This window comes from Chenopodium album, chromosome 18 (genome assembly GCF_948465745.1).
Source record: "Chenopodium album chromosome 18, dcCheAlbu1.1, whole genome shotgun sequence".
NCBI lineage: Eukaryota > Viridiplantae > Streptophyta > Magnoliopsida > Caryophyllales > Amaranthaceae > Chenopodium > Chenopodium album.
The window spans coordinates 4007163-4029149 of record NC_137851.1 but is presented as its reverse complement, the minus strand read 5'-3'; the positions used below and the strand labels follow the sequence as shown (position 1 = coordinate 4029149).

Genomic DNA, 21987 nt, shown 5'->3' with positions numbered 1-21987 from the left:
GGGGATAATTCAAGACACTTTGTCATTACTAATATCCCATTACTCTCTTTACCACATATTCAAACTTTAGTGTCCCAATATATTTTTCCTAGGTACCAAAATTTATAGAAACCTCTAGATTTTTCCTTATAATATCACTTTAACAAATTTGTCGCACCACCTATTTTTGCTATTAATGATAATATGATAATTATTTTATGTTGTTCATAGTTTTCATTTGTTTTAAAAGGTTGTCGTAGCTTGCTAAATTGTCTTTGTGATAAATTGATAAGTGATAGTCTCTCCTACTTGTGTGATTTCCTTTTCTTAAGCTAACAATTAGGGATGTTAATGGGGCGGGTCGGGACGGATGTTGGCCTTCCTATCCTCATCCTCACCTAATATCCCCATCTCCATCCCCGCAGCGGGTCTAATATTCATCCCCATTCCTGTCCCGACAGGTATAACTCCAAAACCATCCCGCCCCACCTCCCACCTGGATATCCATCCCTACCTAATTCCCACCAAAGACCCGCCCAATCCCCACCCAAGACTCACCTAATCTCCGTCTCTCAAATACACAATCTTATATAATTAATACGGATTATAATAATAAAAAAAAAAATCTTAATATTACACAAATTTTTGTTTATAATATAAGTGTAGTACAAAGTATTATAATTAATATTTTATTTCACGTAATTATTTTATAAATAATATAAGTATATAATTTTATTTTTAAAGATATATAGATGTGGGGATTGGGCGGGTATGAAATGGGGCGGGACGGGGATAGGGTAGGTACAACTTAAAATCCACTCCCGCGCCCATCACCCATGACGGGTATGATTTTATCCCCATCCTCACCCCACTACCCGCCAAACGAGACCCATCTTCGTCCCACTAGAGTGGGGATGGGGCGGGTCTCCTACTTAATCCGCCCCATCGACATCTCTACTAACAGTCATGCTCCGCTTTTTAACATAAACATCATTTTATTTATTTTTATTTATATTATTATTATTATTAAAACTCATAGGAACAACCTGCTAACGCCGTGTGTCACCCTTAATTATTATTTAGTGCCACATGTGCGCCATGTATCATCCTATGTGTATCTTTTTTTTCTCAATGCATTAAATTCTGTAGTAATGTGTAGTTAATTAATATTACTCTATAACTTTAATTCTCTATAATAATATTTAATTTTCATGAAAAACTTTTCATATATATAACCTCCATATTTAAATTTGACATGCATATTATATATATATTTATATATATATATATATATATATATATATATATATATATATATATATATATATATATATATATATATATATATATATATATATATATATATATATATATATATTAATAAAAGATAATATAGATTATTATATTTTTCATCACTCACTTTATTATAATCTGTATTGTTTAATATTAAACGTTTTAATTAATTTTGATCAAACTTAATTATAAAATACGATGTATCGGGGCATCACGCGGGCTAATAACTATTTATTTTATAAATTAGAATTTTATGCTTATAAAATGCTGCGTGTCACCATATATGGTCAAGCTAGAGGTCCCAAATAAATTTTTTGATGCACATACCCTTTATTATATTATATTTTATTTATTATAGAACAATACATAAATTATTGAAAGTACTATACTTTATAAATAAAAATATAATTATTTTAACTTGAATCCTACACGAATCAAAGACTCGTTATATTTTTTAAAAAAATACGAATGGGAGTATTATTTTGACCTTTGTACATAACTAATTATTTTTGTTATTATATAAAATTTATTCATTTACGAATCTTGTTAAGTTCATCCCAATATTTGAATATTATTTTAGATTTAAAGTGTGAGGGATAACTCAAGTGGTTAGAGCTTCCTATCCGATTTTAAAAGATTTTGGGATCAATTCTCACCCATGCTCTTTGTGACTCTCTAAACAACAAATGACAAGTACACTTATACACAAAAAAAACTATATTTTAGACAATTTCTCCATCAATGATTTATATTTATCCAAAATAAGTTTTTTTTTCAAAATACGTTGAATAATAAACAAATACTCATTGAATAATAAACAAATACTCATTGAATAATAAACAAATACGAGTATTATTTTGTTGAAATTATTAATAAGCTGAGATAAGCATATAACGTTAGTTTGACATATTAATCAAGGATTGTAATTTGTAATATGGTACACTCCAAATTAATCACTCAAATAAAAAAAAGTGAGAATACTGTTACAATTCTTGTAAAAAGAAAAATATTGTCACAATTATAAGGTTTTTCTTTTCGTTCACCAAAAAATAAAAAATAAAAAATAAAAAAATCCCAATTTTAAGAAGAAAAGAAGACGAAATTCAACGGACTGAAAATAACAAAATAGTAAACCGAAAAAGTTTCCAAAAATGTCATTGTTTAGTCCTGAATTATCTCCACAACACTATCCAAACCAACACTCTCAAATAAAGAAACCACGACAATGCCGGGGACTTAAACCCATTATTAGAGGCTTACAAAATTTTTTAGATTAGTAAATTTAGGAATTTAGTAAGAAGTGGTCTGAAAAATAAAATCAAAAATTAAAGTAAACCACTTTATTACTATAATTACTACGTATTTTATTTTATTTTATTTTTTTTTTAAAAAATAACCGGATGATAAAAATAAGTAGATAACTAATCTATAACCGTTTGACCGGCAATAACCGGTTATGTGGCTGAGAGATTTGGTTGGGGTTTAAGCAGTTTTTTTGTTGGGTAATTTAAATCCCCCCCTTCCCTCACACCCCGGGGTTTTTGTATACCTGTCCCCACAACCAAACCCCTCTTCTAGAGAGAGAATTTCCCTTTTTTTTAGAGGGAGAAACAAACTAACATAAACAATTTTACTTCTTTTTTTTCTTATTATTTTTAAATTTTCATTTCTTCTTCGTTAATTGAAATGAAATGAATCAAATGGATGAGTGAATTAATGAATGATCATTCATAATTTCTTTGGAGGAGAGAGAAAGATTTACGTATCTTCTTTGAGATTTTTTCATTGTAATAAAATAATAATTTTTAAAATACGATTATTTTGTTCTACTTTTTTTTCCTTTGATCATCAATTGTAGATTAGGTAGTTATATTATTTGATCGAAGAACGAAGATCGGTTCGTTTGTTTGATTACCAGGTGCGGTTTTTTTTTTTTTTTTTTTGGTTTAATTTTGATGAATTTCGCTAAATTGTGCATAATTTTGATCTAACATGCTGAGCTTGTTTGAATTGTAACTGTTTGATTTGAGGTTTTGGTGAATATGTGCTGAATTTTGATTTTTTTTTTTTTTTTTGGAAATGTTTCTCAGATTGGTTGATTTGGATTGTTGATCAAATGATCATTGTGTTCGAGTTTTGTTAATTTGATCTGTACTTGCATTTTATGTTGATGATCAAGTTGTTAGGATCCAGAATTCGTAATTTTGTTGCGTAATTTTGTTGCTTTTACTCTCTCATGTACTTTTTTCGTGGCTTCTGTTGGAAGCAATTGTTAAAAAAAATTCATAATTCTTTGATTTCTGGTGGTTTTAAGAGAGAGGGTTTTGTAATTCTGAGGACTTTCGTGTTAGATTTTATTACTTTATTTGATCATAACAGAATTATTACGGAGTATGATCTAAATTATATTTGATTTTTTTCTTCTTTATATAATTTAATGCAAAGTTGTAATGATGCCTGATTTGGAAACTTGGATTAAATTATGTTATGCAGACTTTACAGATTGTGTAGAATTTATGGAATAATTTCTGGTTTTATTGACTCGTTCATTGATTTTGCTGTCACACAGGATTTCCTACCATTTGTGAATTCTGTAGTTTTTTCCTGGCATGTATGTCTGAAAAATGGTGTTGTTAAAGAGAACGTTGGATCACGGTGTTAATGGATACCGTTCACCTGGTATACCTAGAGCTCCTAGATCCATACGGGTAAGTTTTGTTTGATTGTATTATGGTATATTACTGCATTGCTTTCGTTGCTCGATTTTGATGTGTAATTGGTTACAGAAACGGGGTTTTCGTCAGAAGACACCTGAAAACGGTGGCCAAGTATGTGCATTTGAGTTGTTGGCCACGGTTGCTGGAAAGTTGCTAGAAGAGAGTGAGTGCTCTTCTGCTTCTAGTAGTGCAGCTGTTGGATTTGATCAGTGCAGAATTGATAAGGATATCGTTGTTAAGAAGGAGCCTCTGGATGTTGATAAAACACTGGTAGGCGAACATGATGATCAGGGCAGTTCCGAGGGCAGTGTCTTTTTCTCTGGCCTTCAGAGGGATTCATGTAAAGGGAAGATTGAATTAGTGAATGAAGTGACTGGAAAGCACGGTTCTCCTTTCGCAAGCTCTGTGTGTTCTGAGAAGGTTGATTCTGATTCAAAGTTGGTGACCCAGAAAATCAACAGCTTGTTTGTAAAACATTCTTGTAAAGTAGATGGGAGTCTCCTCAAATGTGGGGAGTCTGATGACACTAGTTTAGAAAATGGGCTCATTAGGAAGCTATATGCTAACGGGGGTGCCTCAGGAGTTGATGCTGCAGCTAACAAGTCGTCTGCACCAACCAATTCTGAAGAAAATGTTAACTTGACCCTTGGTAGGGGTGCTAATCCTAATGCTTCGTCTCTGAAACAGGGGAACGATGTAAAAAACTGTAAAGATGATGATGAAATTCTTTCTCAGTGCTCTAAACCTAACAACATAATGAAGGCATTCAGGTCACCCGCATGTGACGAAGACAACAAGCTTTTGTCGTCCAAATACTGGAAGACGGCTCCAAAACTGAAGGATTATGAACCTTCTAACACAGGTTCGTTAATTGTTCTGTACATGTTGAATGGCTTTGATCATTCTAGAAGGGAATTTGATGGTAACAATGTGTTAATTTTTGGTACTCTAGATGGTGGATTAAAGAACAATGACACTGGTAAGAGGCACTCTTATGAGATAGACAGGTCTCAGCGTAATACTCCATTCAAGAAACGAAGGTTATTTGATCGAAGCTCAGTGGTGACATATGATGGAGGCATAAGCTGTGAAAGTGTTTCTAACTCGCCTGAGAAGGGCGTAGATGATGAGAAGAATGCCTCAGCTGGAAAGCTGCTTGAAGGTTTTTTTTTTTATTACCTCATCTATATTGATTGGCTTGTTGTAATTCCAGTTTTATTAAAGAGCAAATTTTGATTAGATGTATCAAATTTCTTTATCATGCAGGGAAAGGGACACCATCTTCAGGGCTTTGCCGCCAAAAATCTTGCAATTCTAGAAACTCTCAAGGTACTATTGGAGTTTTTTTAGTTGCATTTAACCCGTTGAGTTATAATTGCTTGTCCTGTGAGAATTTCTTACATGTAAAGTGTTTTTAATGCAGTGCGACTTAGCATCAAGTCCTTTAAAGTACCAGAGCTTTTCATTGAGGTTCCGGAGAGTGCAACTGTTGGCTCACTTAAGGTATGCAACTGAGTTATTGTTTGCAAGAACATATAGTTTTTAATTTGGGATGTGGTGTCTGTTTATGTTTGAAAAGTATGCTGACAGTTTAATAGTTTCCATCTTGTTTTTCATTCTGTTTTTATGATTTATTACTACATACTTCCCATTTTCTGATTTTACCTGGTTAATGATGCTTGACAGTTTTCACGATTGATAATATTTGATCATTTATGATTACTCCACAGAGAACTGTTTTAGAGGCTGTGACGACTATTCTTGGTGGAGGCTTGCGTGTTGGCGTACTTCTCCAAGGAAAGACGATTCGAGATGACAACAGAACTTTACTCCAGTCTGGTATATCCCAAAGTGATGATATGGATACAATTGGGTTTATGCTAGAGCCAAATAGTCCAACTCAACCTTCTCCACTTAAATGCTCTGAAGAACTTCCTTCTCCAGTTCCACGTGACTCACCCAAATTTGTAAATAGGTACTTGACTGCTTTCTTTTGTCATTTTCTCACTTTATGTTTATCTGGTGCTGTTTGCCTCTGACTGTGTTATTGTTGGTGTTCTGCAGGTCTCAAGTTAACCCTAATGGCGATAGTTTTGCTATCAAAACACCAGAAAAACCATTTTTAACTGATTTAATTAAACCATCTGAAAGTATCAAGGATTTAGTTTCATATCCTTCAACTGAACTAACTGACAAAACTGTTTCAAAATCTAAAGCTATAGTGCCTGTTCCTGAAGAAAGCATGGAAGCTTTAGCTGTAGTGCCTATGAACCAAAGATCCAAGCGTTCAGATATTGGACAACGCCGTACTAGGCGACCCTTCTCTGTTTCTGAGGTAGAAGCACTTGTTCGAGCAGTGGAAAAACTCGGAACTGGAAGGTACATGACTTTTATTCCTCTTCCCTCCCCAAATGGAGGAGGTTGTGGGACTGTTGTGATATTTTCATTCATAAGTATACATTATACACTCATATGTTAAAATTTCCTAACGCCAAGTTTCATACTTCACAGGTGGCGTGATGTCAAACTGTGCGCCTTTGAGAATGCTAAGCATCGAACTTATGTTGATTTGAAGGTAAGAGTCTATTTTGCTATAATTGTATACTTTTCTAACATGCTATTTTAGATTTTAGATATTCTTGAATGGTTTAATTAGCTCATTGTTGCATAATGTTTTTGCTCAAAAGGATTTGAATCGATTTACGTAAACATGGACATAGACTTGTATGGGTCCTGCCTTGTTGAGTTATTGTTCTCCTTACGCAGTTGTGGTCCAAACATTGCTTTCACTGTTCTGATTCCTTCTGTTGGCACTTATGGTTCCATCTTTTAGGGACTCAAGCAACCTTAACTTCACTTGTACATAACTTTCTTGACAGTGATTGGCTAACTCCTCATTGACAAGATAATGTATAATTAATTAATTATACATTATTAAATGTAATTGAAATTTATAAACTTTATTTTGAATTTATAGTTGATAATTTATTATGTGTGAGTTGTTAATGAGACATGAATCTAAGCTTAGCTCCAAAACCCTTGTGGGGGTGAAAAGCCTGTGATCCACATGGTTTTGTATTCTTGTTATTAAGACAACCTATGATTTGTGTTTTATGAAGAGCATATGCTTATCCTTTCATTTCTCACATGATCTGAGTTGGATTTATTATTTATTTCTTTTTGCTAATTTTGCGATCTTTTTAATCTTTATTTAGGATAAGTGGAAAACACTGGTTCACACGGCAAGAATCTCACCACAGCAAAGGAGAGGGGAGCCAGTTCCCCAAGATCTTTTGGACAGGGTTTTAGCCGCGCAGTCTTACTGGTCTGAGCATCAGGCTAAGCAACATGGAAAACAACAACAGCAACAGGGTATAATTGCTAAACTTACCGACTCCGTAAGACCTTAACCGGGAAAGCTTGAATATTTTTTTTAGTTTGTAGATTTCTAATTGTTGTGTAGAAAATTGGGAAGAAAAAATTAAAAGAATTTGATAAGTATAAGTACAACAACTTACAGGGGGTAAAGAAAAATTATTGTAGAAATTTTACGGAACATTCATGTAGTCAATTATTTGTCACATTTTTTTTACCATTATTCATTGCCATTGGCTCACAATTAGCGGAGAAGCTTTTGGCCCCTTTGTAAATGATTTGTAACAGAATAAGAGGGTTTTTCCAAATTGGAAATCCCATTGTTCTTTGATTTTTGTAAACACTATATATAATATATTGAGGAAATTTTTAACGAATTTGAGGATTTTGTATCATTATGGCTAACTTTAAATTTGTTACGAAATATCTATTTTTGGTGAGCCATGTAAAGGTGATGTGTGTACGGGATTTGATCCCTATGAATTATGATCCATTGATCCCTTAAGAATTTGAACTATTAGTTGACATTTCTTGAATTAATTATTGTAATTTATAAGGGCTAAAGAGTATTACTTAATTACACTAGGTTGGTTGAATGGTTCTTTGATTATCATTGCATATATTCCGTGAAGATAGGGATTAGGGAAGATGCTGATTTTGTGTTGAAAATAACGTGGAAAAACAAACTTGTAGTTGACGTAATCCAATAATCAATTTGTAATTTGGACATGTGGTTTTTTAATGGTCAACTGCGTAAAGTATTACATAAAGGAATTCAGAAATAGAAGGTTGTTTAAAACTCAAATTCATTCTCTTATAATGTCTGAGGTGATATTAATTTATCACTAATTAAAAAATTAAACCTTTATTTATTTATTTATTTATTTTTTCCGATGGGAAGGATTAACCTCACTGACTGAAATAAAGAAAAGATAATTAGGGATATTATCACTTTGTACTAAAAAAAAAATACTATTATTTAAAGAGGCTAATTAACTTTGGGTTAATTTCCACATTAAAAATTTCCACCTTAATGTGATCCCGGTTTTTGATCAGTAGGTACACCAAAATGGACTGAAAAGAGGGTAAAAGCAAAATTGATCTTTACTCCACCATCATTCATTTTTATTTATTTTTTTCATTTTGCCAAAACCACCTAATATGCTTTTTTGTTTTCTTAACCATACAATGTTGAATGATTTTATTATGAATTCATTAATATCATGAAATAACTACACTTTAAATTACTAAGGACTAATTGTGTAAAAAAAAAAAATATATATATATATATATATATATATATATATTACTAAGGAGTACATTGATAAGACAATCTTTTATAATCGTTCAGTAGCTCAAATTTCATCCCAATTGTATGCTTACTGTAAATATATACTTCTATAAAAATAAAGTTAGATTCTGATTGATAATTAACTTGCAAACTTTGTAAAATAAATGAATATAATTTCACATGAAACAAGAAGGTGATCAATAATAAATGATATTATAGAAATAAATTTGTAATATCAGGTTAAGAGTGGCGTCTGGATGACCAACTTAAAGAGAGGAAGAAAAGCTAAAAACGGTAACGCAGCAGTTGGTCAATTAGCTGGTAAGCTAAGCATCTTTAAGCTACGTTACACTATATTCTACATCTACAATTCTGCATACATACGAAGTAGATTGCCATCAATATGAGATCACCGCTCTTCGTTTCTCTCTCCTTCCATGTTACGCCATGTGATTCTTTCTACTTTCTTTTATTATCTCCTCTTTATTTTTTTTTTATTTTTTAATTTTTTATATTGCTTTATTTTAATTTTTTTACTTCACCATTTATTTATCATGATTGTTAATGACTCATTTTAACCATTAATAATATATTTTTAATTTTTTAATAAATAGAAGCTATAGTAAAAAAAAAAAAATATCAATATCGTGAATGAGCTCCCCTGTTTGGATTTCTTACAAAAACAAATATCGTGATTGTTAATACATCATACGGAGTATTTAAATATCTTTGATTTTAATTACTAAAAGCTATATATCAAAAAAAAAAAAAGTGCGACGTACATTGATTTTAGAAAAGTATTTCCAACAGATCTCACATGACAATATGACATGATCAAAGGGGTTAAGAGTATATAAATAAGTCAATCAAGGTTAGGGAAAATATTTAAAGGAAATACTCCATATAAAAGTAACTCATAAAGATATTTTACAAAATGATAATTAATTTTAAATCAATATTAATTTATGATAATCTTACAGTATGTATAATTTTGATCATGCAAATATTCTTTTAAGAGTTTTCCAAATAATTAAAAAAAAGACGAGGTAAAATAGTTTAGAGATATGGTACACCTATAATCATCTTTTTTTTCCAATCACAAAAAACATAAAGAAGTAAAGAAAATAAATAAATTTGGATACTAAATAAAACCTTATATTCTAAAAAAAAAAATAAAAAAACCCTTATATTTGCCCTTTTAAGGGGAACCAGTCATGTTATCTCAAACATCTAAGATGGTTCCCAGTGAGAAGGGAGGGCCATATGCGGGTATAAAGGTTTCTTGTGAACTGAGACTTCCTAACTGTTTTTTTTTTTTTTTTTTTTTCTTTAAAAGAATGATTTTATAAAAAGAGGGAATTAAGTTATTAAATTAATATTCCAACGAATTATATTCAAATTGCAATTTTATTTATTTATTTAGTATTTTTTTTTGGGTTCTAAATTTGTTACATAAACCAGATTGGCAAAACAGGTGCTTGCACATGCATAAGCCATAATAAGAGATAAATTCATGGACCATATTATATAAAGTGTGTAGTATAGTATGAATTAATTGGTAACAAAAACAAATGTATATAGTGTAGTTTAATTTAGCAGGAAGTCACATACTCACATTACAACTGGTTAAGTACCAGTCTGGCAATTCCATTTCCAACCCTTATAAGCTGCCTTTGTAAAGGAAGTATCCAACTTATTATATCAATTGGAGCCACCACAAAAACCAAATCTAGATCTATTTTTTTTAAGGTGCGTATCCAATATCAATAGTATATGATTGTATAACAATCTTACATGCATACCTTCTTTGGCAAGGTTCCACAACTACTATGGTAAAGACGAGGAAAACGTTGTTGATATTAGAGCTGATCAAATAATGGTTGGAATGAGGAGAAGAGCCTTTAGAGGTATAAAAAAAATAAAAAAATAAAAAAAGAGTTCTAACGAATAAACTTGGAAAATAATTCATTTTTTTATTTTAATCTAGCAACTAGTGTGTGGCCCGGACGGGACGATGTCCCGGGTTACTAGTTTGTACTTGTTTAATTTGTTAATCAAATTCGACCGTTTAGATAGTAAGACTTGTTGGTTTCGCGTTTAAGTCTTGCTATAATAATTTTTTATTTGTCAAACTCAATCATTACATAATGGAAACAAATAGTATAATAAGACACAAATTAACTTATATAAGTTAACTATAATTTTGTTGGATAAAAAAACACATTTAAAAAATGGCTAAGATGGTAATTCTCTTAACTTAAGACTTGTTGGTCTTGAGTTCAAGTCTTGTTATAAGTATTTTTTAAATACAAACCTAATACATGTGAAAGTGACATGTCATGTTTATAATGACATGTGGCGTGACATGTCGAACTTGAAAAAGATGACACGTGGAATATATTCTGTGGCGTGACATGTCGAACTTGAAAAAGATGACACGTGGAATATATTCTGTTTTAAGAACGCTTTTTAATATATAAGTATAGATTAGCTACGAACTAATTACGTCGTACTAACAATGTTATTGTGAGAATTAATATATTGCAACTAACAACTATTACGGTGACTAACGGCTACTATAGTCGAGCAAAAGCGAACACAAAAACATGACGATGATATCACTTTTTGAATTCAAATTATCTAATTCGAAGTATATCCATGATATGGGTCGAGTTAAGGCCGAGTATTTCTTGAGTGAGGTTGATTTTTGACATCTTGATTATAATTTCTTACTCGTTATTAGTCTCCTTACTCAATGTGATGGTTTTTTTGATGGGGAGAAAAACACAATGCTAGAGCCATCCAGGCTAAATTCGAACAAAAGCCCAAACTAAATTGATTTGAAGGGGGTTCACTAGGCCTAACTCAGAAAGTATAGTTTAGGAAGGTTTAATATTTGGGCTTTTCCCTGGGCCCAACAATTACTCGTATATTACTGGATCAGAAATGCCCAAGCCCAACTTATAACCTGGTTCAGATGCTCAAATAAATGTTCAATTTGCCATCCTTCTTCCCATGGTCACCGTGGCTGCGCGGAAATGTCTAACAGAAGGCCGACTAGTGAATAGTGACTACATACAGTGTATTCGTATAAAACATCTCCTTCACGGCTCCACATAATTATAATCGGAGCTTTTTCCGTGTAACTAGTCATATCGTATAGTCGGTGTTAATTATAAAAATTACTTTTTCAGAAATTACTTATTCTGTTATTAATGGATTACTCAGTCGGTCAAGGGTTACGTATAGGAGTTACTTTTTAAAGGAGTTACTTAATCGTTCAGGGTTACTATATAGGTTATTCAGTTGGTCAAAGCTCATGGATTTCAGGGGTTATTTATGAATAAGTAACCTCGATCACATGGTTTGACCAGCTTTATATAAAAATTTTGTGTTTTACAAATAACTTTCCGTAATGTTAGAGATTGAATCTCATCAAAATCATTATAGTTTGATTTTCCTAAATTCCCTCCCCTAGTATGAGTCTTTTGCTCACCATGTAATAAAACTATGTAAGCAAAATTTTAGGTCATTTTAATTTTCCTTCCCCTAGTATGAGTCTTTTGCTCACCATGTAATAAAACTATGTAAGCAAAATTTTAGGTCATTTTAATTTTCCTTCCCCTAGTATGAGTCTTTTGCTCACCATGTAATAAAACTATGTAAGCAAAATTTTAGGTAATTTTAATTTTCCTTGATAAATACTTCGTATGAAGTATATTAATAATTGGATCATTTATCAGTTATCGCAAGATTCACAACATATGTACATAGTACATTGTTTGAATTAGTTTCCACATATTGCTATAGCTTGAAGCCTAGAACTATTTTCCACCATATTTTTTTATAACAAAAATCTTTCTAAGGAAATCTATAAACATTTACAAAATAGTACTTTATTTGTTTCTTTAATATTACATTATGAAAATGTCACTTCTTTCAAATATGATTTAAACCTTAACTGTCATTAATTATCCCGTAAAAATTATAATGTGTTAAGTTAAATTACTTATATAGATCAACAAATTCACAATGTATGATTAAAAAGGAGTGCTCGGTGTTTAACATTGCAATTCAATTGCAGGGATTAGTGAGTTGAATGATTTAACACAGAAATTATAAATAATCTAAGTATATGCTAATCATTCCTCTTTAGCAAAAAGAACAATATACTCCCTCAAAAAAAAAAAAAAAAAAAAAAAAAGCAAAAAGAACAATATAAAAATATTCACACACATTAAAAGAATAATTAGTGGCTAATCACAGACGTCAAAAAATAATATTTAAATAAAAAAGGAGTGCGCTTAAGAAAGTGAGCCACTCGCTAATTGTAATTATGTTAATAATAAAACTCCAAAATCAAAGCAAATATAATGGGGGACTGAGTCACTCAGTTAACTTAATTCCGAATCTTTGAATAATAAAATAACATTTGTGTACTCTTTATTTTCTGAGGATATCTTCAAACAATACCGCTTTTATTTTCTTTCTAGATCCTTTTTCCTGTATCTCTCTCAAGGGTTTTAGCTCGGAAAGTTGACTCTTTTAAATTTCTTTCTCTCCCCTTTCAAGTATTTATGTTCAGGTATTTATGTTTTTTCTCAAGACTCAATTTTTTGGTTTATTATTTTTATCATTCCTTGTATTTTTACTATTGTTATTTAGTGGTTGTATTGGGTTTTAAGCTGAGATTTGTACTATAAAAATTAGCTGAAATTTTGTACCCTGGGTTTCCTTTTTTTTAGTGTTAAGCTCATTTATTGGGTTTAGTTGAGATTTGTGTGATATAAGCTGAATTTTGAACTGGATATATCTAATTTCTGTATATATACATTTTTTTAATTAATTTTTCTATATTTTTTGGGCTTAAAGCTGATATTTGTGTGATATAAGCTGAATTTTGAACTGGGTTTATCTAATTTCTGTATTTTGATTGATTTTACTGTAACTTTTGTTTTTTTGAATTTTTTAATGAGGTTTAAGCTGAGATTTGTGTGCAATATCCGAATTTGTCATCTAGGTATTTTTGTTTACAAGAATTATCTTGAATTTGTTTATCTTGTCAGTTGAAGTGGATTAATTGTGTTGAGGGTTATATGGAGGTTATGATTATTAGAAAAAGTAGCTGATTTTGTTTTATTTGTCATTTTTCATGTTGCTGTGATTCATATTGGTTATAGTTTGTGCATATGGATCCACAATTAGAAGAGTTATATGGGACTTTGCATCGAATCAAGTTCAATGATCTGAAGGTTCCGATTTTAGCAAGTAATAATCATTTTGAAACCGCAAAATTGCAAGATCCCAATTTGAATTTGAGTTTTGCAAATCCTCCATTGATTCACCAAAATCTGAATTTTAATGTGGGTGTACCATCAGTTAGTCAGGAAACTGATTCATCCCTTCACGAAGATTATGATCTTAGTGATGTTGTTCTTAAGTACATCACTCAAGTCCTGATGGAAGAGGATGAGGAAGAGAAAACCCGTTCATATCACGAGCCTTCAGCTCTTGAAGCAACAGAGAAAACATTGTATGAGGTCATAGGGGAGCAGTATCCTTCACCACAAAACCTATATAACTTGCCTAATGCTAAGCATGATAGCTGGAATTTCAACGGTGCTGGCAGTTTGATCACTGACAGTTACAGTGGAGCGAGTAGTAGTAGCGGCCTTGTGCACCCTAATTGGCCTGTTAATCCTTATGAATATAACCCTGTACCTATAGTTGATTTTTCCAAGCCTTCCTCAAACTTGTCATTGCAAACATCATACAGTTCATCAAATAGCTCAGGGAGGCAATATGATGTTCATTTTAACTATGATTCACCATATAGTACAGCGAGTAATCCTTTTGGTTTAGCAGATGCAACAGCGGAATCTCCTGTGAGTGCCCTTAATGTGTCTGAAATATTCAATGATAGTCAGTCGATGTTGCAGTTTCAAAAAGGGCTCAAGGAAGCTAGCAAGTTTCTTCCGAATGTTCTCCTGTCCAAAGATTTGATGAACATTGGCTCCTCTCAGAAGCTAGCGGGTGCAGCGTCCCATGATGCAGTAGTTAAGCTGGAAAACATGCATAACAACGAGATTCCAGCAGAGTTGTTGATTGGAACGAAACACCGCAATCGAGATGATTTTCAGTTGGAGGAAAGGAGGGGAAACAAACAGTCAGCTGTTTCCCATGTTTCTGATGAGGCAGTTATGAGATCGGAAATGTTTGATAAGGTGTTATTGTGTAGTGGGGGTAAAAATGATGCTGCTCTTCGGGAAGTTTTGCAGAGTGGACTAAACAAAAATGCACAAAATTCTCAGCCAAAGGGATCTGGTGGAGGGAGAGGACGTGGGAGGAGACAAGGCAGCAGGAGAGAGGTAATAGATTTAAGATCACTCTTAAGCCTTTGTGCACAAGCTGTTGGATCAAATGATCAAAGGAACGCAAATGACTTGCTTAGGCAAATAAGACAATATTCTTCTCCCACGGGAGATGGAAATCAAAGAATGGCACATTATTTTGCAGATGGATTAGAGGCACGCCTTGCTGGTGTTGGAACTCCTATATATAGTTGTCTTCTCACCGGTCCAGCATCTGCTGTTGATATCTTGAGAGCTTACCACATGTTTTTAGCTGTATGCCCTTTTAAGAAAATTGGAAATTTCTTCTCTAATAGAACGATTACAGCAGTGGCAGAGAAAGCTACGCGACTTCATATAATTGATATTGGTATAGTCTACGGTTTTCAATGGCCTTGTCTATTTCAGCGCCTTTCATCAAGACCTGGTGGCCCCCCCAGAATTCGTCTTACTGGAGTTGATCTTCCACAACCAGGGTTTCGGCCTGCCAAAAGGGTAGAAGAGACAGGGCGTCGTTTAAAGAATTATGCAGAGTCATTTAATATACCATTCGAATTCAATGCTGTGGCGAAGAAGTGGGAAACAGTTACTGTTGAAGATCTGAAGATTGATAGTGATGAGGTGCTTGTTGTGAACTGTATGTTCAGATTAAAATATGTACCTGAGGAAACAGCAATGGTGGAATGCCCGAGAGATAAGGTTCTTAACCTCGTAAAACAGATAAAACCAGCTATCTTCATACACGGTGTAGTTAATGGGGCTTTCAATTCCCCCTTTTTCATTACTCGATTCCGTGAGGCTCTCTTCCATTTCTCAACTCTTTTTGACATGCTTGAGACTAATCTTCCCCGGGATATTCAAGAAAGGATACTGATTGAGAGAGAGATATTTGGGCGACAAGCGATGAATGTGATTGCCTGTGAGGGTTTAGAAAGAATAGAAAGGCCAGAGACATACAAGCAGTGGCAAGTCCGAAATGAAAGGGCTGGATTCAGACAGCTGCCTTTAAACCCCGAGATTTTGAATATGGCGAAAAAGAGGGTGAAATCTGTGTATCATAAAGATTATTCCATTGATGAAGACGGGCATTGGTTGTTGCAGGGATGGAAGGGTAGAATTGTGTATGCTCTCTCAACTTGGAAGCCTGTCTATGAAGATCTTTTAGGCACTAAAAAAGGTTGATCAAGAATTTTATGCAGAAGCCCGACTCGTGCTGAAGTGTTTCATATATTATTGTATGCATCTCAGTTCTCAGATCATATGACTTGGTAAAAGGCCAATCAATGTGCATTTTGTCTGCTTAATTTGTTTACCTGGCCTTTTATGTACTCTATAGTCTCAACATTTTCTGTTTTGCAGGTCAAGGAGAAATGAAGCCACTGCTTACCAATTACCACGCATCAAGTGTCGGCACTGTAATAGTTGAGAAGCGCTACTTTGCCCTGTTGATGCGCAGTTCATCTTCTTGGGAGATTACTCTGATATTGTATTGCAGAGACCTTTTTTTTTGGTTTGGGAGATTACTCTTATTGGGGGTGGTGGTCCTGGCGATTAAGGCAGAAACTAATGTCAGTCGACGTGCAAGCTACCAACCTCTATCCTTTAAAGTGGTTTAGCATTATACGAGCAAAAACAATTTTTAGCTTAAGGATTCCAAAGTTGGACAATATGACCCTTCAAGCGCAAAAACATCATACAGCTTAAGAAAGCTAGTGGAATTGAACTGCTGTATTTTCAGCTATTTTGGAGGTTTTTCTGAGGAAATCTTCTTTTGTTTTTAGTTTCATTTTATAGAAGTAAAACCATATGAAAGCGTATGGCACGTATACGAGTTGCAATGCATAAGTGTCAATGCAACTTACCTAGGAAGTGCTACTGTTTTTTTTTTTTTTTTTTTTCAATGCAATAGTGCAGCTACTAGAAATGCCTGTATCTTTCTTTCTCAGGTAAGTCCAAGTTTTTAGTTGGGTAACCAATAGCAAACATTTGAATTTGTATCATTTGGCTTTATGTGTTTCAAAACTTTCACACTAAAGAACCCTTTTTAGTTTTTACTATCTGCTTTTTCATTATGGCTTTGACAAGGGTAACCAAGTTAGTAGTTACACCCTCCATATATTATTATGTGCTCTATTTAAATCTGTGATCAATAATATCTTTAATTATTAATAAGTATTTTACAATTATCTTCCAATAAGGTCAGGTTATTTTTCTCTTTTATTTTAGGGAAGAAGGTGACTAATCCCCTAAAAATATGGTATAGACTATTGAAGTCTATTTTGCAGTTGATTTCGATACGTTCGAAACTTGTAATCATAATTAGGTTTAGCATAATCAATTTAGACCATAAAAATAAATTTATAGGAGTATTTTTTCATTGCCAAGATTCAAATCGAGTACTCTAAATAATACAACTTAAGGCAAATACTAAAAAACGACTCGAATTAGCAAGGTCGTACTAATAAGTGAATAACTATCTCACGAGTTAAACAGACAAACTAGAAAGAGAGGGGATGAGCGGAGCAGGAGTTCCAGACTTCTTCTACAGAGAAGCTCAACGACTTGGCTATGTTGCTCGTTCTGCTTTCAAGGTTTTCTTATTTAAAATTTCGTACAATATATAATACTTGTACATTACATTCAAATTTGCTCTTATTTTTTGTCTCTTTTTTCTGGGTGAATTGAATTGAAAGAGCAGTTACTGCAATTGCAAGAGAAATACAAGTTAATTAAGCCAGGTTCATCTGTGCTTGATCTGGGCTGTGCTCCTGGAGCTTGGCTTCAGGTTTTTTTTCGTTCTTTTGTCTTTCAGACATTTCGTCGAACAATTGGTAGGCATTGTTTTATTCTTAAGATTTTTGTATAACAGGTAGCTTGTCAGAGCTTGGGTCCTCTCAAAAATGGTGGGACTATTGTGGGTATTGACTTAAAGGTATATTTATCTTCTGGGTTAAGTATATCTTGTTATGATTTTGGAGTTTTTGAAATGTAATTAATCTTTGGTGTTTTGCACAGAGCAGAAGGTGAAAGTCCCTTCTACTTATTGTGATGCTAGGGTCCAAACTATTTGTGGTGATGCTATGAGCCTTTCTAGGGACCATATCAGGTCACAGTCTCCGAAGGTATGTCATGCTTCTATGTTTTGTCACTTTGCTAACTTACACAATTTTGCATGAAACTATTGTAGTTTGTGACTGTTAATCTAGTTTGCTTATACTTGGAGCTAAGGGTTGATGATTGATCATATGTATTTCATGCTAAATATTCATATATAACTGATAATATTATCTGTAATTTGGAACAGAATTTGAGTCCTTTTCAATGAACAGACTAATATATGATCATCGCGTCATTGATTGGATTATGATCAAAGCATTGAACCTGTCATTGATTGGATTATGCAGAAGGGATTTTCCGTCATACTATCAGATATGTGTCCCTTAGTTTCTGGAATCAAGTCGAAAGATGCAGCCTTGTCGGCTGAGTTAGGCATGCGAGCCCTTGACCTGGCTGTTGGAAGTGCTGCTCTTGCCCAAGAAGATGCCGAGCCTGAGACGAAAGAAGAGGCTGATGACAAGGGCATATTGCTCCCTGGTGGCAACCTTGTCATTAAGCTTTTGGAGGGTGAAGATATGAAAGGTTTGTTTCCAATTTTTGAAGCTTCTCCTTCTGCAGTTATTTGCTGTTCTTGCATCAAGTTTTGTATTCTTGTAGAATTTGGTCAGATTTGCAAACCAATCTTCAAAAAGGCGTCGTGGTTGAGACCCAAAGCTACAAGATCAACTTCAAGAGAAATATACTTGATTTGTCAAGGACTGCGCCATGAAGTTTGGAGTTTTCTGAAAGGGTCTAAGATTTTGTGTAGGAACTTATTGTATGTAGGCTCTACGAGTTTATTGACTAGCGATTTGAGGAAAATTTTCCAATTTTAAAACAAAGAAGAAATTCAGATAAATAAATCATTTTGCGTATATGTATAATGGCTTTTGTGTAGGTTCTGTGTGAGTTTATTGGCAGACCAATTTGAGGAAAGAATTCCAATCCAAACATACAAGAAATTCAGACAAATGAATTATGAGTATCATGTGTATACATTGTGCAAAACTAATTTCATCTACATTTTCGTGTCACAGATTTCCAGTTTTTGACTATACAAATTCCACTATACAGATTTACTAGCTACCTATGGACCTTGACATAATGCCGGTGCTCACTCTTGGATACTTAATCCGAATAGTCTCAACGAATATATGTTCGCCCCAGTGACCACAGACCAGTTTCTTTGACTGGTGCCTGAAAAATTTTAAGAAAAATTAGCAGTCCGAATCTATTAAATTTCAGTTTAGCAGCATTCTAGGTTCCAACATACATACCGGTGTTTTAACAGAAGGGAAGATATTCCAAAACCTAAGGGTCTCATCTCCTGCCCCAGTCACTATCGTCTGCAGAATCAGAAATACTGCATTAGTGGATTACAAAGCGAATTTAAGAAAATTATGCAACGTAATTGAATAACATCCTGCAAACAACAGAACTGTATTACCTGACCATCAGGGGAAACAGCAAGATAAAGAACACGCAAACTATGTCCCGTCAGTGTAGCAACCTTTGCAAGTGAAGGATACTTCCACACCATAATCTGATTCTGAGAATACCCATGGGTGCTAACTAGTTCATTCACATTCTTACTCCATGCAAGATTGCACACCTTCATTCAATATCAATGCAGAAATTTAGTACCTTTTGGTGCAAACTACAAATATTCTAGGACAAGTACACACTAACATAGATGACCATACCTGACTTCCTGTATCAATGCTGTTTGTCTGATTTCCATTTGTAGTATTCCAAAATCGAATACAACGGTCTGCAGTTCCGCCACCAGAAGCTAGAAGACCGCTCTGGTGGGGTGACCAAGCTATGGCCTTCACAGCAGCTGTATGCTCAGTCAGTTTTAGAACTGGCTGCTGAGAATGCTGGTTCCATACCAATAGCTGATTTTTTTTTCATGTAATTTGCAATCAGTCAGCTTATCTTTGATTGTGAAACCACTTACTATATGAGAATTGAATACTATCTAATTACCTGATTGTCATTGCCTCCTGATGCAAGTTCCCTATCATCATGAGACCATTTTAACCCACACACCTAAAGAATGATCACAAACCAAAAAATTGATCAAATTCGCAGCAACAATTAAAGATTAGTACTCTACATTCCAGTAAGAGTATTGCCTTTACCTCAGATTTATGTCCAACAAGCTTGCTAACATAGTCATTCGAGACCCGAAGATCGTGTTGAAGTATGTTCCTGTCTCTACTTCCAGAGGCTAGTATACGGGAACTCCACGCCAAAACACCAGCTCTTGTTTGATGACCACTTAAAGTTCTTACCTTTTTGCATTGAGTTCCGTCCCATACCTAAACCAGATCAACCATTGTTACACATTAATGTCTACATTAGCACTTACTTGAAAAGAATAATGACTGATAATAGCACAATCACTTGCCTGAACTTGACCACTAGATGTTCCAACTGAAACATAGGAGCCTTCTTTTGTCCATTGAACAGCACAAACACCATCATTTGGTCCCAAATCACATAATTTTGTCACCTAAAATACATATTGGAAAAATCCCATCTTCAGTACAGCACAAACAATTGCAATTCAATGTACACTCAAGATACATCACCGCGATTTCTAAGACTCAAAAGCTTGAGAAGGTGTAATTTGACCTAATGTTGGAGCATAGAATTAGATCATAACTAATAAGTGATCAATTAGCTCACCCATAAGTTAACATCTACTACCTACCTCACAAATACACCAAATTTGATTGTGATTTGGAATCCAATTATTACTAACTTAAAATAAGTGCAATATCTAGTTATCTACTAACACAAGATGACAAGACTACTTACTTTGCTGTTAGATGCATTCCACAAGTACACACAGGTACCAAGTCCAACAGCAAGCAAATTTTGCGATGACCAATCAACCAAATTCAAGTAGAAATCATCCTGTAATGAAGGAGCATCCAAAACCTAAAATCCAAACAATAATTTCTAAATTAACAATAAAGTCACTTATAAAATCAATCAAAAAAATACATATACAAAAAATCCTTAAGATAAAATATACCTTATGGGGTGTCTTGGGAACCCTCCTAGGAGGCTTAGGAGGGGTAGAGACCTCATTAGAAAACCCGGAATCGCGGCCGAGGGCAGAAGGTGAGAAAGCTGAATTAGGAGAAGAATACTCCATCTTGAACCTCAGCATATTCTTGTTAGGACTAATGATAGGTGATCCTGCAGCAGAACAAGGAGAAGCAACAAAATCAGCACCAAACAATTCTTGTTTTAACAACCTAGTATAAGCCTCATGATTCCCCCCTTCTTTTTTAGCATTAGGAGAAGATGATAATGATGATTTCTCAATCAACCCAAATGTATGAAGCCTTGAAGAAGATCTGCAAGGTATAAATCTGTCACTGCAAATCGATTTCTTCGATGTCGGCGATGATGTTGCTGATGATAAGCTAGTGATTGATCTAGGAGATGAAACTGATCTAGGAGATGATAAACAAAGATTTGATCGAAATGGGGTTGTTTCAATTGCTGTTTTTGAAGTTGGTGTTCTTTGAGTTTCCAATCTTAAGGATGTTTGTGACATCCCAGATGGAAGATTAATCCCACTTTTCCTCCTTTGTTCTAACTCCATTTTTTTGTTCTTGAATTTCTCAGCAAAAAGATTGAATTTTTTTTCTGGGGTGAAATTAAAATGCCACTCTCTCTGCAAAATGATGAATTAATCAAGCAAAGAGAGGGCAATTTAATTTAATTATTAGGGTTTAATTAATTTGTAACGGTCAGCAAGTGAAGGGTTTAAGGTAAGAAATGAAGCTGAGAATTTTACAGAAAAAGAGGGAAAAAGGAAAATGAAGAAGAGGTTTGGTATTGAGGTTTTAAAGGGTGAGAGACT

General features: G+C 33.8%; 3 protein-coding genes and 1 pseudogene across 6 annotated transcripts; 3 read left to right on the top strand and 1 right to left on the bottom strand.

Moving 5' to 3' along the window:
* The first annotated feature begins 2768 nt into the window (after window positions 1-2768).
* LOC145591216 (telomere repeat-binding protein 3-like) lies at window positions 2769-7741 on the top strand. The gene is made up of 10 exons (XM_081647619.1): window positions 2769-3190; window positions 3842-3980; window positions 4059-4851; window positions 4942-5151; window positions 5256-5318; window positions 5413-5492; window positions 5720-5964; window positions 6054-6368; window positions 6501-6564; window positions 7205-7741. The coding sequence occupies exons 2-10, from the start codon at window positions 3897-3899 to the stop codon at window positions 7397-7399; spliced, it is 2049 nt and encodes a 682-aa protein (XP_081503745.1). The 5' UTR covers window positions 2769-3190; window positions 3842-3896; the 3' UTR covers window positions 7400-7741.
* Window positions 7742-13055: 5314 nt separating this feature from the next.
* Window positions 13056-17060, top strand: LOC145591215 (scarecrow-like protein 9 pseudogene; annotated as a pseudogene). 3 transcript variants are annotated; one of them, XR_014102278.1, is made up of 3 exons: window positions 13056-13240; window positions 13836-16240; window positions 16365-17060. The product of XR_014102278.1 is annotated as a scarecrow-like protein 9 pseudogene, transcript variant X3 (transcript). The 3 variants fall into 3 exon arrangements; XR_014102276.1 differs by having other exon boundaries at window positions 13836-16273; XR_014102277.1 differs by lacking the exon at window positions 13056-13240 and having other exon boundaries at window positions 13272-16273.
* A 379-nt stretch (window positions 17061-17439) lies between these two features.
* On the top strand, window positions 17440-19051 carry LOC145591214 (uncharacterized). Its single transcript, XM_081647617.1, has 6 exons — window positions 17440-17596; window positions 17704-17790; window positions 17875-17937; window positions 18026-18127; window positions 18410-18644; window positions 18720-19051. Exons 1-6 carry the CDS (start codon window positions 17519-17521, stop codon window positions 18935-18937), a joined length of 783 nt encoding a protein of 260 aa, XP_081503743.1. The 5' UTR covers window positions 17440-17518; the 3' UTR covers window positions 18938-19051.
* Window positions 19052-19093: 42 nt separating this feature from the next.
* LOC145591212 (B-type cell cycle switch protein ccs52B-like) lies at window positions 19094-21947 on the bottom strand. The gene is made up of 9 exons (XM_081647616.1): window positions 21148-21947; window positions 20928-21050; window positions 20515-20619; window positions 20246-20425; window positions 20091-20153; window positions 19805-19999; window positions 19549-19713; window positions 19379-19447; window positions 19094-19298 (listed from the first exon to the last, which is right to left on the bottom strand). Exons 1-9 carry the CDS (start codon window positions 21724-21726, stop codon window positions 19245-19247), a joined length of 1533 nt encoding a protein of 510 aa, XP_081503742.1. The 5' UTR covers window positions 21727-21947; the 3' UTR covers window positions 19094-19244.
* Between the last annotated feature and the right edge of the window lie 40 nt (window positions 21948-21987).